We start from the raw sequence: 16,725 nt of genomic DNA, 5'->3' as shown, positions 1-16,725 counted from the left end.
TTTTACAGTTGAGGAAACTAAGGCAAATAGAAGTTAAGTCACTTGCCAAGGGTCACAGGAGCTACTAAGTGTCTGAGGTTGGATTTGAACTCAAGACTTCTTGATTCCAGTACTCTATCCACTCACTGCACCACCAGGTGCCTCGAATGAATGAACGAAGGAAGGAATGAATACATGTGGACTACTTTAATGTGGCATCTTCTTGATGAATCCATGCTAGCTCCTTGCTGTCACCACTTCCTTTTCCTCCATACTCACTCTCATTTTCCCGGACCCCACTCTTCCTTCCTACCAGAGATACCGCCCCAGCCTCTCTCGACCTGGCCACACAGCTGGAGCAGAAGCTTGGTCCCCCGCCCTTGCCCCTGACAGACGCTGCCTGACTGCGCCTGTGCACTACGCGAACCTCGCGGTTACCTAGCAACCTACTCCAAGCCTTAGCAACCGAAATGGGCTGGGCTAACTCCCGGAAGGGGGCGTGGGGGGAAGGGCAGGCACGGCGGTAGTGGCCAAGCCTCGCGAGAGCAGATGCGGCGCGCGCGAGCTGTGGCGGGAACGGAGAGGCAGTGTTTTGAACGCTTCTGCGCTGCGCTCCAAATCTCTCCGTGCGCTCTGGGCCAGCACTGCCATGGAGGCCCAGGCCGTGGGGCGGCAGCAACAGCAGCCTGCGGCCAGAAGCAGGAACCTGCCCTGGTAGGGGGGCTGCGTCCGGGGCGGGGCAGGGATCCCGCAGCCTGGAGAGGGGCCCGGGCGTGGGACTGCGCCGAGGTGGGGAAGGGGCAGGGTTCAGAACCCGGGGCAATTCCAGAGGCCTTGGAGTAGGACAAATCAGGAAACTGAGGCCCAAGAAGGGACACGTGGGAGCTTAGAATTAGAGCTGGGGACGTCCCCAGAGAGCACCGAGTGGGGTCGGGGCCGAGTGAGTGAAAGCGATGGAGGATCATAGGTTTAGGGCTGGAACGCAGTTAGTTCCTTCCTTCCTCCTCCGTGACACTCTCCACTGTAGGTTTTCAGGGCCCCCCCATCTCTCTGGTCCTCCTTATCTAATTGCTCCTTCTCAGCCTCAGAACTTGCTGGCTCCTCCTCCAGATCACACCCTATGTCCAGGACACTCTTCTACCTCCGTAGGACTTCACTTGGTGACACCATTAGCTCCCATGGATTTAATCATCATCTTTATGCTGATGATTCTCAAACCTACTTTTACTTCCTCAAACTCCTACTGACGTCCATTCTCGTATATCCAACTGCCTTTCTAACATCTGGAACCCGATATCCAGCAGACATCTTAAATTCAGTATGTCCAAAAAAAAACTTTGTTATTTTCCCCCCAATATCACTGTGACTGTCAAGGGCACCACCATGCCCTCAGTCCCTCAGGTCCACAACCTAGGAGTCATCCTGTACTTCTCACTATCTCACCTCCCAGATCCAGATTGGTGCCAAGGCCTGTCCATTTCACCTCTGCAGCAGTCTCTTGTCCATTTCACCTTTGCAACATTTCTGGTCAATTTCACCTCTGCCCCATCTCTTGTTCATTTCACCTTTGCCCCATCTCTGTTTCACCTCTACAGCATCTTTCAAATATGTCCCCTTCTCTATCACTCTATCTCTTGCTGTCAGTCGTGCAGACCCTCATCAGCTCACACCTGGACTATCCTAATAGCCTGCTAGTGGATCTGCCTCTCTCCAGTCCTAACCGCTTCCTGCATTTCCAGTCTCCTTTCACCTTACTCCTCTCTATCTACATACTCAGATCCAGTGATGCTGACCCATCTTAGAAAGACACTCCCATCGCCTGACTGGGCATTTTCCTTTTCTGCAAATTGAAGGAGTTAGGTCATTCCAAATCCACTAAAAATTAAAATTACAAATTAATATGCTGAGATTCTCCCTCACTCCCAGAGAATTGGCCAAGATGATGACATCATTAGTATCAGAGGGTTTGCTAAAAGACAGATACACTAATAAGAAATAGGAACAATTCAGAGGAGATTGGAAAGATGTATGTGTACTTGTAAGTGTAGTGAGCAGAACCAAGAAAGCTCAATGACTGTATGTCCTACCAACTCCTGAGTCTGGTCAGCTTTACCTCTACTGGATGTCTTGTCTCTGCCCCCACAACACCTCTCACCCCACCACTCCCCACAGCCAGGCCACATTGCCCACAGCTGCCAATGTGATCTTCCCAAAGCATCTATCTGACTGTGTCATGCTCTTGCTCACAAGGCTCCAGTGCTCCCTTTTGCCTCCAAGATCCAAGGCAAACTCCTTAGATCAGGATTTAAGGATTTAAAGCTCTCCACAGCTTCTCCTTTCAGACTTGGTACACTGTCATTCCCCTTTATTTAGCACAGTCAAGCTGGCCTAATTGATGTCCCTCACACGTGATCTTCTATCTCCCATCTCCCAACTTCGAACTAGCTGTACCCAAGCCTAGAATGTATTCCTTCTTCACCTCCATTCCTCTGAATCCCCAGCCTCCTTCAGAACTCGGCTAGGTGGTATATCCTGCTACAGACAGGGCCTTTCCTGATCCCCCACAACTATTGGTGCCTTCTGCCTCCACCCCTGAAATTACCTTGTATTTATTTTATATATTTTTGGTATCAGTTTATGTGTGCACATTGTATCGCCTGATGTACACTCCTTGGGGGCATGAACTGCCTTTGTTTTTGTCTTTTTTGTCTCTACTGCCAGGTTTAGTTCCTGGCACAATGTAAACAGAATGTTCTCCCCCCAAAAAACTGAATATTTAGTTATAATGATCAAGTGTCACCTTGGAGAAGAGTTGAGAAAATATTTCTCCCTCTCTTCTTTGCAGAAGGGAAGAGTAGATATGGAATAGTGCATGTACAAGGCTGCATATACATGATTAAAACTTGTAAAATTCCATTCTCTAATCATAACCTATCTCCCTAAGCCTTATGGCTTCTAAGCCTCTTCATATTTCCCAGGCTGTCATCCTTACTGTGGCTCCACTTTCCACCCTTCCCAATTTTGGTCTTTACTTAGCCAGTTCAGTTACAAGCCTTCCTATACTCTTGAATCTCTTGCACTCTTGTCCTCTTGGAGGGAAGGGAGGATTTATTAAGCAACAATAAGCGCCAGGCACTTTACAAATATTATCTCGTTTAATCCTTACAACAACCCTGGGTTGGTAGGTACTATTGTTATCTGCATTTTACAATTAAAAAATAAAAAAACCAAGGCAGACACAGATTAAGTGACTTGTCCACGATCAGACCACTAGTGTCTGAGGTGAGATTTGAACTCAGGTCTTCCTGACCCCAGTCCCATCACTCTGTCCACTGAGCCCTAGTGGCTCTATTGCTGTTCCCATCTTGCCCAACAGTAACCCTGGATCTTTCCTATGCTCTGCCTCCTGCCTTCTTTTTGGCATCTTGCTGAACAAACCAGGACAAAGTCATATCCAGCCATGCTGGGTAAATTTATGTTATCTGATCCCAACAAGATCCTCACTCCTGCAATTAGGCCATCATTTTACTCCCTGCTCCCCAGTCAGTTCTCTGTCTCACTCTTCAGAGTGGCTTTTGCAAAGCTTTTCTGTCCTCAGGACTCCGATACTGCCTCCTCCCTCAACCCTCACACCTCCTACTTCACTGAAAGAATAGAAGCTATTTGCTGGGAGCTCCCGCTTCTCCCCATCTCAGAATCCTTTAATATCCTCCCTCATTCTCTTATTTAATTCCTCCTTTCCATCCCCTCCCCTCTATAGAAGGGGGATAAGGTGTATGGGGGTGTTCAGAGAGGACTAGCCCCTCTGGCATGAGGGCTTGTCAGGTCCTTTTTCAGGGCTGCTCCTCCCCCATCCACCCATCCCCCAACTCTCACCTGTGTTTCCAAGATGCTGTGGCATGCACAGCAGCCACATCTGGTAAAACTACCTCAGCAGACAGCTAAACCAGGTTGAGGGTAACCAACAGGCCTCAAACCTATCGGTGAGTTAGGGGGATGTCTACCCTAAGCATGTGAAGACTTTGCCCAACAGGATGGGTAGATGAGAACAGTGTGTTCTAATGGCCATGAAGGCAGCCGACGCAGGCGCTGTGGAGCGCTTAAAGCTTGGTCAGACATGGAAGACACCGCGGTCATCCACTGCCTCCTGAACCATCACCAGGCATCTGGCCACTGCCACTGAACTTCAATGACTCTGGAAGAGAGACCTTTGAGGACTTTGTGCAGCTCTGCCTCGCTGAAATCCAGTTTGTCCATGAGTCAAGACATCACCGTAATGTCACTGGTGCTCTTGGAAGACGAAGGACAAACAACAACAATGTAAAAGGAACCCACTTCCTCTTTGATGACCCGTTTGTTCTCCTTTGGGTTAGCTCTGATTCTTCAAAGCCTTATTTGAATCAAACCTCAGTCTGCCCTTTTGCAGTTTTCCCCCCTGTGGAGCCAGGCAGAATGATCCAATCCCTTTTCCCCCAGAGGGTCCTTTAGATACTTAGACAAAGGCTGCTCCATCCTCTCTTCTCTGAGCTAAATATCCTGATTCCTTCAACAACAAACCAGACCCATGGCAGGGGTTCACAGTCCACGTAGAGGAGGAATTACCCTGAAACTAAAGGCTCAGCTTCCTCTGGCTCAGAAGAAATCCTAGGCATGAGAGAAATATCGGGAAGAGGAGAATACAGGTTTGGGGTGATAACAGAGCACTTTATCCCAACTTGTGACTTCCTTTCAGTAATTTGTCTCCAGTCTCTGTCAGTGATGATAAGACTTTGGGTCACATGGCCACTTTGGCCTCCCACCTGGGCTGTGGCAGTAGCCTGTTTCCTGTCTCCTTTCTCTGATCCATCCCTCACACAGCTGCCAAAATAATCTTCCTGAAGAATGAGTCTGGCTGTGTCACTCTCCTGCTCTTGCCCCTAGGGTAAAGTAATAACACTTGGTTTGGAATTTAAGGTCCTACATCAGGGAAAATGTTCTATGAAGCTTGGATTCAGCCAAAGGGCTGCACTTAAGGACTTGGAGGGCCATATGTGGCCTCAAGACCGCAGGTTCCCCACCCCTGTCCTACATGGTCTGGCTCCAGCCTGCCTTCACAAAATTCCAGTCAACTTGACGTATTTATAGTTTACCAGACTTGGCACTCCATCTGCCGCAGGTCTGTCGTTCATTCGTAGACTTCAGTCCCTCCTCTCCTCTGTGTTTCTCTTGGCTTCTTGAAGGGCCCAGCTCAGGTGCCCTGCCCCATCCCTGCCCCCCCCCCCCAGAAAGCCTTTCATGACTATTTAGTTCTCGCATTGGCATGTCCCTATCTCTGTGGCCTTTCCTATGCCTGTGATAGTCCTTCAGATGCTTTAGCACAGTGATCACATCCATCAGCTGTGAGCTCCTGTATGGATGAGTGAGGAGTTCTTGTCTTGGTAGCTCTGGCACAGTGCATTGTACGTAGGAACTTAATGAATATTCGTTCAATTGAATTCAGTTTGAAGAAATTAGTAATTGTGCTTCATCAAGAAAAGGTCCATGTACCTAGACCCAGAAGGGACCTCAAAAGCCATCTAGTCTAAACCCTTTATTGTACAATCAGAAAATGGACCTAGAAAGGATAAGCCCAAGGTCACGTGGGTAGTTGTGCCAGAGGTGGGGTGTGGAATCCATAGTTAGTGCTCATTGAACCACATTGGCCCTGGCCTTCCTCGTCTTTGGGAACAAACAGGTATGGGTAAAATCCTCTGCACACACATCCAGAGCCTCACAGGTAACAGTTTGTGTTCTACAAATAATTTAGAATGCACAAGGATTCTTAGTGGGAACACAATAGATTTTAAACTCTTGCCTAAGCTAAAGTCTTTTTGCTTATATTTTTGTCGTAATAGATATATATATGGAAATTCTTATTTCAGGGTTGAAAAATATCGACCACAGACACTGAATGACCTAATCTCTCATCAGGATATCCTAAGCACCAGTAAGTGTCAGTGTGTTTCAGAATCCTAGATTTAGAGGTCATTAATAACCCTCGTCCTCCCATTTGAAGGACCTGAATGTCCTGCCGTTGTCTTTCCAGGGGCAACATAACAATATTTTTTAATGCTTTGTCATCTTAGAATGTGCACTAAGATTTCCACATCCTGGGAATGGGCTAGAGGAGCTACTTGCATAAGGAGGTAAATGTACAAAGTTTGATGATCCCTCTCTTCTCCATCTTCAGTCCAAAAATTTATCAGTGAAGATCGACTGCCACATCTGCTTCTCTATGGCCCCCCCGGGACAGGAAAGACATCCACCATCTTGGCCTGTGCCAAACAACTCTACAAAGACAAGGAGTTCAACTCTATGGTCCTGGAGGTGAGCTCGCTCTTACTATACAGCTTAACATTTACAGAATGCTTTCCATAGCTTCTCTCATTTGAGCCCATAACTCCACGAGGTGGGTACTCCACCTGTCATTAATCTTATTTCATAGCGAAGCTCAGAGAGTTTAAAAGACTTGGTTACAAAGCCTAGTAAGGGTCTGAGTAAGTACAGCAGGACTTCTGGCACTATCTTCCACGTGGCTATTGGTATGGCTGTGCAATTTACCAATATATTCAGTTTATCCTCAAGTCTTCAGTAACACGGTAGCTGGTTTTATTTTGCTTCAAAAAGTAAGCCACATGAAGGGGCATCTAGGTGGTACATTGGATAGAGCACTGGTCCCAGTGTCAGGAGGACCTGAGTTCAAATGCGGCCTCAGACGCTTACTAGCTGTGTAACCCTGGGCAAGTCACTTAACCCCGATTACCTCCAAAAAAAAAAAACAAAACAAGGAAAGAAAGAAAAGGAAGCCACATAGGCCCTATCAGTAGCCTCAGACCAAATTAGTTATGAGGCATTTCTAAGTTTACTTCTGACAGTGGCATCACATGCATGTAAGTTAGGCTTAGTTAATAGAACAGCACTCCAAAGGCTCCTGACTGTATTATGCAGGACTTTGCCATATTGTTTGTCATCTTTTCCCTGAAGCCATTTACAACCTCTCGAGACTTTGAAATTTGAATGTGCTATCACAGAAGTGGGCTTTATATATTATTATATTCTGTTACATTAGATTACATTTTATTATTTGTTTGCCTTTCAGAAATAGTGTCGATGTTATGGCCATGCCGATGTTACCATTCTTTGCATTTTAATGTAGTAAAAATTCTTCAGCTTGTGAAAACATTCTCTATAATAGCATTGTTCCTACTTTGCTGTCTGGGATGACAGCATTGTTTATTTTGTTTATTTTTTAATTAAATTTTTAATTTAATAAACAAATAATTGTTTATTTTCTTTCCTAATTTGCTATCTGGGGTGACCAGGCAGCTAACTTTAACTTAGATGATGCGTGTGCTTATCCTTTAAATGAGAGAGATAAGAAAAGATGTGGTTGATTGTCAGAGATCCTGCCCAGTCATTGGCGGGGGTGTTTTTTAATTTATGGTGTTTTCTTTTTCTCAGTATTCTAGACCTAGAGAGTTCCATCCTATTGGAATGAATTGAGGAAGGCTTTACTAAAGGAAATGTTTGTATACAATAGATACAGTCCTCTACCTTCCCCCCCCCCCAATGTGATTCTGATGGTCTTTTCTCCCTTTAGCTCAATGCTTCTGATGACCGAGGAATAGATATTGTACGGGGACCAATCCTGAGCTTTGCCAGCACAAGGACAATATTTAAGTAAGAACTATTGGGTACATTTTCTCCCTGATGATTTTCAACAATGAAGAGAAAGTCTAATTTATTACCCATTTCCCACTTCTTTTACCATCTTGTAAAGACAGAATAAGTTAGCAAAATTTAGCCATGTGAGAGAAACACGATATCAGGGAGACTGGATGGTAGATAATAGACATGGCAGTCCAAAAACATTTTCCAAGGCAAATTTTTCATAACATTTAAAAATACAATTCAGTCAAGGCCTGTATTAACAAACTCTTGAAGAGATAATCACCTGTGTTTTTATTGTTGACCTACATGAAAGAAGATTGAAGGAATTCTTAAAAGCTGTATTATCTTTTTTATAACTAGGAAAGGTTTTAAACTTGTGATATTGGATGAGGCAGATGCCATGACACAGGATGCCCAGAATGCCTTGAGAAGAGGTGAGAGGAGCAAGTGTGCTCATTTACATGCTGTCTTATTTATTAGTTGTTTTCCATTAAGTTCCCTGTTTCTTATGTGTTCATTAATTGTACCCATGTATTCACCTGTGGAAAGAGAGTTTTTTAATGGCTGGCCACAGCAAGGCACCTGGGATCTGCCGGATCTTAGTGTGAAATCCACGCTTTCTCTGTTCATTTTCAATAGCAGAGTGATAGTAAAGTTTGAAAGGAGCCCTGCCATTGGCTAAGATTGGGGGTGCTAACGTTACTGGGGATTCATGCTCGACCAGGCATTATCTCCTTTAGCCTCTGTAGCTAGGTTTGATTGTGGTGCTAAGAGTTTGTACGCACTCCGAGAAGCCTTTTGTTGGGGGTGATGGTTAATCCTTCATTCCTGAGCTGTTAGAATGATCTTTGTACTCTTGGGTCTCTGAGGTACAAAATATTGATAGGGAGTAATTCGCAAGTAGATTGTAGGAACTCTTAGAAAACTGAAATTTCTTCTTCACTGTCTGACAAATGGATACTTTGCATGAGATGACCTCATCTCACTCTTCACAAAATTAATTAGCTGATTTCCTCCAAAAGAGTATTTATCAGCAGTCTGTCTCCCTTTTAAGATTCTGAAGTGTTGTCCTGTGAGAGATCTGGTCTTTTCAGAAGTTCCAGTGGGAGTGTGTGGATTGCAGTACATGCTTATGAAGAGGCTAATTCCTCCTCAACCTGGAATCTCCTCCAGCCAGAGAAGTTTTTGGCAGCTTTTCCTTGGCATCTGGCTGTGGAATAACTTCCAGCCTGGGCAGACACCGAAGTCAAAACATCAAGCGTATGAGCCTAGGATTGTAGGTCCTGTAATCTAAGTCATCTCTTCTGAGAGCCCTTTTATGGTTTCTCAAACCAGGTTGAAAGCCCCCTGCTGTGGGGTCTCACTGTGAAATCTGCTGCCTGTCTTCCTTCTGCTCTGACTTGGAATTTTAGTTGGGGGGCGTGGGATGGAGGAGCTGCCTTATCACAACTGCAGAAATAGCATTGGAGATAATTTTCAAGTGGGGCAAGTTTATCAGACTTCATGTTTTGGAAGAGACGTAGTAGAATCAGTCAACAGCATTAATTAAGGGACAAGCATGGGGCTCAACCCTGGCGATCCAAAGACCAATGAAGAATGATCTCTGTTCTCAAAGAGCTTGTAGTCTGCTGCTGCAGGCAAATGACCAAATGAAAGCTGGTTGTGGCTGACCTTGTCCTGTGAAGGAGGTGCCCACATGGCCCGTCAGCTCTGAGCCTGCGCTCACTCCTGCAGCTCTGCCTTCTTGCATTTGGCCCTACGGTGCGATGACATCATCCCTGTTTTCTTTCCTCTTTTGGATCCATCTCATGACGTGAAAGTATAAAACCCTGGAGCCCTTAGAACATTATTCCCGAGGTCTCGGTCTGTCCTTAAATCATCTCATCCTGAGGAGATTGGATGGGAAGTTTATTTATGTGTGTTTGTAACCCCTCTTTCCAGTGATTGAGAAGTTCACAGAGAATACCAGGTTTTGCCTCATCTGTAATTATCTGTCAAAGATCATCCCCGCCCTGCAGTCTCGATGTACAAGGTTCCGATTTGGCCCCTTGACTCCTGAGCTGATGGTTCCCCGCCTGGAGCACGTCATAAAAGAGGAGAAGTGAGTACAGGGAGGGTTGGAAGGAAGTAGATGGAGTGGGCCTGGCCCATCTATGGGCTGCCTTCCTCTTCCTCGGATGTCCTTTTGATTTCCTCGTACCCTCCTTTTGTCATTAGAGGCTGCATGTGGCTAGGTCTGTGTCTTTTCTGCTGCAGACTTATCTAGATCTTCATGACTAGAAGGGAGGTTTCTGACATGCCGTGTTCTCCTTAATCACGTTGAGGAAGCATGTTCATCTCAGCTCTGCCACGTCGGGCCAGTGACTTAACCTCTCTGGGCTTCAGATTCCTCACCCAGAATGAGGAGCTTGGACTGGGAAAGTTCTCGTATTCCGTTTAGATTGAGGTCTGTGACATTATGATGCCCAGAGACCGTCATCTGACTGGTCTTGTCTAACAGAGGAACGGATGCAGCCAGTGCCTGGTTCTGAACGGATGATCTTTGTAGACTGAGTGGGTTGTTAGTACTTGCACAGGCCTGAGACTTGAAAAGTCGGCAGTGTTTCCCAGGCCCAGAGACTGCATTTTGGAGATCCTAAATCTACCTTCCTCCCTTTGGGGAGCATTTGCTCTGTTGTGGGAACCTTAAATCTCTGTTGCTTCTTTCTTGTAGTGTTGACATAAGCGAAGATGGAATGAAAGCGCTGGTCACCCTTTCCAGTGGTGATATGCGAAGGGCCCTAAACATTTTGCAGGTATGGTTGGACTGTGAGCTGCGTTGGCTTAGAATGAGTTCCCCAGGGAGGGAAGAGGCAGCAGCACAGCTTGTCCGTGAGATCGGGAACCCCCAGAAAAAAGTGATGGCTGAGGCTCCCCAAGAAGTGTGAGGGAGAGCAAGGGAGGAGCTGCTGGGAAGCCAGGCCCCCAAAGAGCTGCCCTGGGCCTGCTTCACATCAGCTGTGGCTCCAGCCATGGCCTCTGGGCAGGTGACTCTGCAGCCGGCTGGCCCAGCATCGCCCACCCGACTTCTCTGTATCCCTTAGGGTCTTACGACTCCTCTGGCCTGATGAAGATTTTCCACTTGGTGTCCCCCAGGCAGATATCTCAGACTCAGCATGGCCCAAACCAAACTCAGCCTCTTCTCCTCCAAGCCTGCTCATTCTCCCAAGTTGATTATACCAGGATCAGCCAAGTCCCTCAGGCCCGAAGCCTCAGTGGCACCTTCGGCTCCTCCGACCCTGCAGTTGGTTAGGAAGTCCTGCCCATTCTGCTTAAACAGTCCCTTCCTTTCTGCTCACATGGCCACCCCCTTGTTCAGGGCCACGTGGCCTTGAGTCTGCATCATTTTCACAGTTTCCTAGCTAATCTCTGTCTCCAGTCTCCTCCAAATCACCCATCACACAGTTGCCAAAATACTCTTCAGGTACAAATCTGGCCAAGTCATTCAGAAACTCATGGAAACTGGAAAGGACCTTGGAGGCTGTTGGTTCCAAATCCCTCATTTTGTACATGAAGAGTCTGAGGCCTAGAGTCACACAGCATCAGAGGCAGGATTTGAACCTGGGTCTTTCTGCCTCTCTCCACTGCTCCATGCTGCCACTTATATTCCTTACTCAAAACTTCTATGGTTTCCTGTTGTCCATAGGAGGGGTTCTTAATGTGGGGTCCACAGACTTCCAAGACATGAATAGAGTCCAGGGGGTAGGGAGGGAGGTTTGAGGGGTGGTCTGTGAACCTGGATGAAAAAAAATTATTTTCTCTAATGGAAAATTTAGCATTTCCTTCTATTTTGATTTTTTCCAAATATTTTGCTGCCAGAACCACGAGGAGCCAAGCATGCTCTCTGATGAGGGGGATGTAGGAGCCCCACTCCCAGTAGAGAGCGTTCTCCCATGGCGTCAGGCCTTGGGGGAATGGAGTATGGCCTGGATCCTAAGTGGTGTCTTAGCAAGCCCCTGGCTGGGTAGCCTAGCAGGCTTCCCCTTGACTTGTGTGCAGAGTGATCCCTATTGTGATCGGTTCTCCTCCTCTTGGGCAGAGCACCAACATGGCCTTTGGGAAGGTGACCGAGGAGACAGTGTACACCTGTACAGGACACCCACTCAAGTCTGACATCGCCAACATTCTGGATTGGATGCTGAACCAGGACTTTACCACGGCCTACAGGAGTATCCTTTGCTGAGCTCACCCGGGAGGCTCAGGAGAGGCCCCCGAGGGTTTATCCTCTTTAGAATTTGACACCCAGCGAGAGCCTGGTAGGTTCCAGACTGCAGCTCTTCCCAGCTGAAGGGGAGTCTCTGCCGTGATGGGGAATGAGGAGCAGTGTTTATTGGGAGTGCGTTGGCTGTACAGAGGGGCGTCAGTGTTCCATGGGCACAGTTGGAGCAGACACAGTATTTCTCTAGTGCTGGTATTTAAAGAGTACACAGGTATATTCTGCAACCTCTTAAATAATTTTTTTCTGTCTGGCAAAGTGATAAGTGAACTGCTTTTTTCAGGAAGCTCATTAAATAAAATAAATATGTTTTCAGTAGGAGGGGCTTCCAAAGAACAAATGGGAGAAGGCACCTCCCTCTGCTCCTTTGAGCTCAGTGGCGCGTTGGTTAGAGCACTGGCCCTGGAGTCAAGAGGACGCAAGTCCAAATCTAGCCTCAGATACTTGACACCCACTAGCTGTGTGACCCTGGGCAAGTCACTTAACACTGGTTGCCTCGACAAAAAAAAGCTGGGGAAGAGGGAGATACAACTATGGGTGGGGATCACTACATATCATGTCAGACTTGTTCAGTGTTGCCTAGCTTTGCTGAACATTTTTCTTCTTTTTTATTTGTTATAAAGGATTGCTTTCTGGGAACGGAAGAGGGATGCATTCAGAAATGTAGGGGATGCAAAAAAAAAAGCTAGCAATACAAATTTATTTTTTAAAATAATAACGGGCCTCGCTGCCTGTCTTGAAATGGAAGCCAACTAAAGGAGTAAAAGCCTGTTGTAAAACTCAAGGTATGCAATCTAGGTGTTAGTTCCCGTAATCACAGTATGTTAAAAGTCGTTTGCATGGTTTTGTTGTAGATCTGGTTCTGTTTCCCTTGACCAAGTCTCCTTTCCAGATATCATGGAACTGAAAACACTGAAGGGTTTGGCATTGCACGATATTCTGACAGAGATACACTTATTTGTACATCGAGGTAACTTGAGTGTTTTCCTTGCTTTCTTTGGAAACATCATTGTAGAAAAAGCAGGAAGGGGAATGTGGTTTTTTTTTTTAGACATAAGCTAGTCCCTGCCCCCACAGAGCTTGTATTCCTTTTTTGGGTGGGGGGAGGAGAGGGAAGGCAAGGTAATTGGGGTTAAGTGACTTGCCCAAGGTCACACAGCTAGTAAGTGTGTCAAGCGTCTGAGTTCGGATTCGAACTCAGGTCCCCCTGAATCCAAAGCCAGTGCTCTACACATGGCACCATCTAGCTGCCCTGGGAACATGGTTCTTTATTGGGAAATGGAGGGAAATGTCAGAAGCATTACTCTGATACCATAGCTAGGAATGTGGTCTGAAGAATAGAATTCATCCAAGGAAACCTTTTGTCTAGAACAGTTGTGGGAAGGAGGCGGCAGAGTTTGTTTGTCCGAAATCTTTCTAAAAATGCATTCATCACAGAAGGGAAGAAGATACTGTAGCATCCTCATCTAAACTGAAACTCTCTTTAAGTAAAAGCATTTTAATAGAAATTCCGTAGTGATTTATTTAGTATTTCCCCTGTAGGTCAGTACTTCTGGAATTTAGACTTAAGCACCAAGAAACTCAATACCAGATACTGTTCCCTTTTCCCTTACTGGGAAGTAACTGTTAGCAGAATGATGTGGCAGGCTAAGTCAGTAAGCCCTTGATTGACAGTGCCTTTCAAGGCCTCTTCACAGCTGAAGACCATGTGACCTTCAGCCAAAGAGTATGGTTTTCAGAAGCACAGATTTCTCCTTCAAGTGATGTCTGCTGCTTCCATCCCCATCCCAGGAATGGCCATCACCCATTCATTTAATTGTAGAAGTCCTGAAGGGGTGAGCACAGTTGTTCTCTTCGTAAGCCCTTGTGTCACACTCAGCTAGGAAAAAAAAAGAATTCTTGGTCAAACCAAGAGTTTTCTAGTGGGTTTTGTTTGGGGATTTTTTTTGGTGGTGGCTTAAAAAAACATCTAGGACAGTGAAAAAGAACTTGCTTGGCTCTCTAGTGGCTAACTCGCATTCCTCTTGTTTGTGGGATGGCCACAAGGATTCATCGAAGATGCTGACCTGCAACTATTTTAATTTTCATCTTTTAATGGGAGACTTTGGTAGTTTCTTTCACTGCAGTGCATGCTTTATTCAACTTTAGCAGCTATTAACATGTACAGACTGTATGTACATTTTAAGCCTCAACCTTTTCTCCATCTGGTATTGGATTTCTTGTATTTAAAACTGATCAATTCTAATGGAGACAGGAGAGCCTAATGTAAAAGACAGTGTTAACCCTATGAAATTTCCCTGGGCTTGTATTTTACCTCTACCAAGTTCGTGGTATTGCCAGACTGACCTTTTCTGGTCTGCCAGAAGCACAGAATTTGAGAGTTGGAAAGGGACTTTAGCAGTCACATAGACCAGCGGTATCAAACAATTAGAAATGGGGCCAGTAAACCATACAGAAGGATCCTCAGGGAAGCTTAGTGACTTAGAAAACCACATGTTAACATTATCTTTGTTCGATTGAAATTTTTTTATTTGGTGAAATATTTCCAACTGCATTTTAATCTGATTAGGCGCAGCATCTGTTTGACACTTCTGATGGAGGCCAGACCAGCTTTCTAAAATGAGAATAAAGGTCTGTGTCTTGAACGGTAGTTTCACCACTTGATACTCAGATGCCCAGGCAGTTTTTGTGCACTGGGGATTCTGCTGGCTCACTCTGAGGATTTAGAGGTGAAAGTATGTCTGTTTGACTATCCATTAGGAGGACCCATATTCTAGTTTCATTTAGATAAATTGAATGTAAGATGCCCATATTTGTTTTAAAACACAAGCTACAGGGGCAGCTAGGTGGCGCAGTGAGTAGAGCACTGGCCCTGGAGTCAGGTGGACCTGAGTTCAAATGTGGCCTCAGACACTTGACACGTACTAGCTGTGTGACCGTGGGCAAGTCACTTAACCCCAATTGCCCTGCCCCGCCCCCCCCCCAAAAAACACAAGCTACACATTGATCACAAATATCACTTCATATAATAATCTCTGGAAAGTGCAGCGCCTTCAGGGTGGGGAGTAGCTCACTCCTTTGCTTCATTGTTTCTTTCTCCATCCAGTTGACTTTCCACCTCCAGTTCGAATACATTTGCTCATCAAAATGGCAGACATTGAGTAAGTATCCACAGAATCCGCCTACATTTTACATTCTCTTTTATTTTTTTTTGCATTGCCTCAGACTTTTTTTTTTTGGTTCATTTGTATTGCTTTGGATTTTTTTCTCTGAACAGCCAAGACTTCCATAAACCTGCTCTTGATTATCTTAACCTTTCTTCAGGTAGTCTGTGAGTGGTTGAGTGAGAAATAGATTGAAGGGTATGAGTGGCCCATTTAAAGATCACATGAATTGTGTGAGTGACAGGTGGAAATGTTAGGTAATGGTACATGCCTCCTGAGGCCTCAAGGGGCTGGCTGACATTTTTTCTGAAGATGTGTTTGATGTCTTCGGGGTCTGCTTCAGGGGAAAATTTGTGACGGGCCTCAGAAATGGGCAAACTACTTCAAGGGCTTTGGACTCAAAGGCTATTTAAGCAGCAACCCACCCAACTCTGTTCCTTAGGGAAACAAAATAAACAGAAACCTCATTTCACCACCAGGTCCAACAAATACAATTAGCCTTTCAAGGAAGGCAAGCAGTACATAAACAAACAAGCTATATCCCTCCACAGGGGAGGGACAGCTAATCTAATTTACTGGGGGTTGATGGGTAATAACACATTTACATTACACATTACTTTTGAGGTCACTTTACCTAAACTATAAGTGTGGGTATTGGTTTTTACTTAAATTTTGGCTGGATTCCTATAATAGCAAAGCACTTCCAAGAGGCCACGATGTAGCAACATTGAGCCTCACTAAAACAGACTATCACCATCTCCTTGACCAGTGTTCCCATTTGAAATTTCTGGTTCCATACTGAACACACAAGATAACCTAAATGCTCTTGCTACCTGGGAGGTAGGATGGAGGAAGCAAAAACTTTGTTTTGAAACTACGTTGATTATCTTTTTATAATTTAGTAAGAGCAGCTAAAAAGTTGAATTCAGAGGGTTGTTACTTAAAACTAGTGTTAAATTGGTTCAAAGTTTTGTTTTGCTCTGCTCAGTGGCTCATGACGCAGACATTTAATTACATTGTCTTGCGGGGGAGGGGTGAAGCTTCCAGGGCACAAGGTATAATTTTTATCCAAAGAATGTTTCCCTGCTTCCTTTGCTCCAAACTGTTAGGATCTCTAATGGGCTCTTGTTTAATTTGGGTTTGTTGTAGACACAGACTTGCTGTCGGCACAAGTGAGAAGATTCAGCTAAGTTCCCTCATTGCTGCTTTTCAAGTCACCAGAGATTTAATTGTAGCAGAAGCCTGAGCAAAACAATTTCCAAGCCCCCAACAATGATTAGAAAACAAAGACTCCTAATTCTGCAGCTCTTGGGGGAAAAGTAGTGGCCTCAGAGCTGGAAATGGACAAAAAGTCCTGGAAATGTTGACTTGACTAATTTGGGTAATAAGGAACTTGAAGGACATTTGGGTGTTCCATAAGTCTATTTCATGGTCTGACTGTAGTGTGCCCAACTTAGTGAAGGCCTCTGCTTTCTGGGGCTCTGATCAAGGGAGAAGAGTCTTCAAGTATGCCCCCATCTAGAGCTGTCCCAGAAAAAAATGTCTGTATCTCAAGTGTAATCTGTGATAATATCTATCTTTACTTATTGTTATTGGCTTTATGGTTGAAAATAAATTTTGTCCTTTTCTAAGACTGAC

At 45.4% G+C, this 16,725-nt stretch overlaps 1 protein-coding gene across 1 annotated transcript; it reads left to right on the top strand.

Moving 5' to 3' along the window:
- The first annotated feature begins 486 nt into the window (after positions 1-486).
- Positions 487-16,718, top strand: RFC5 (replication factor C subunit 5). The gene is made up of 11 exons (XM_036756806.1): positions 487-693; positions 5,880-5,944; positions 6,188-6,324; positions 7,598-7,677; positions 8,029-8,102; positions 9,610-9,769; positions 10,382-10,463; positions 11,747-11,876; positions 12,816-12,893; positions 15,030-15,084; positions 16,237-16,718. Exons 1-11 carry the CDS (start codon positions 629-631, stop codon positions 16,331-16,333), a joined length of 1,023 nt encoding a protein of 340 aa, XP_036612701.1. The 5' UTR covers positions 487-628; the 3' UTR covers positions 16,334-16,718.
- Positions 16,719-16,725: the final 7 nt, after the last annotated feature.

Source organism: Trichosurus vulpecula, chromosome 1, assembly GCF_011100635.1.
Source record: "Trichosurus vulpecula isolate mTriVul1 chromosome 1, mTriVul1.pri, whole genome shotgun sequence".
NCBI classification, from domain to species: Eukaryota; Metazoa; Chordata; class Mammalia; order Diprotodontia; family Phalangeridae; genus Trichosurus; species Trichosurus vulpecula.
This window is presented reverse-complemented; position numbering and strand designations above follow the sequence as displayed.

Excerpts from the sequence above, each read along its gene's own strand:
- RFC5 (XM_036756806.1), top strand. The coding sequence starts at position 629 with ATGGAGGCCCAGGCCGTGGGGCGGCAGCAACAGCAGCCTGCGGCCAGA. Across the intron at positions 694-5,879 it reads AGAAGCAGGAACCTGCCCTG|GGTTGAAAAATATCGACCAC; the intron begins GTAGGGGGGCTG and ends TTCTTATTTCAG. Across the intron at positions 7,678-8,028 it reads AGCACAAGGACAATATTTAA|GAAAGGTTTTAAACTTGTGA; the intron begins GTAAGAACTATT and ends TTTTATAACTAG.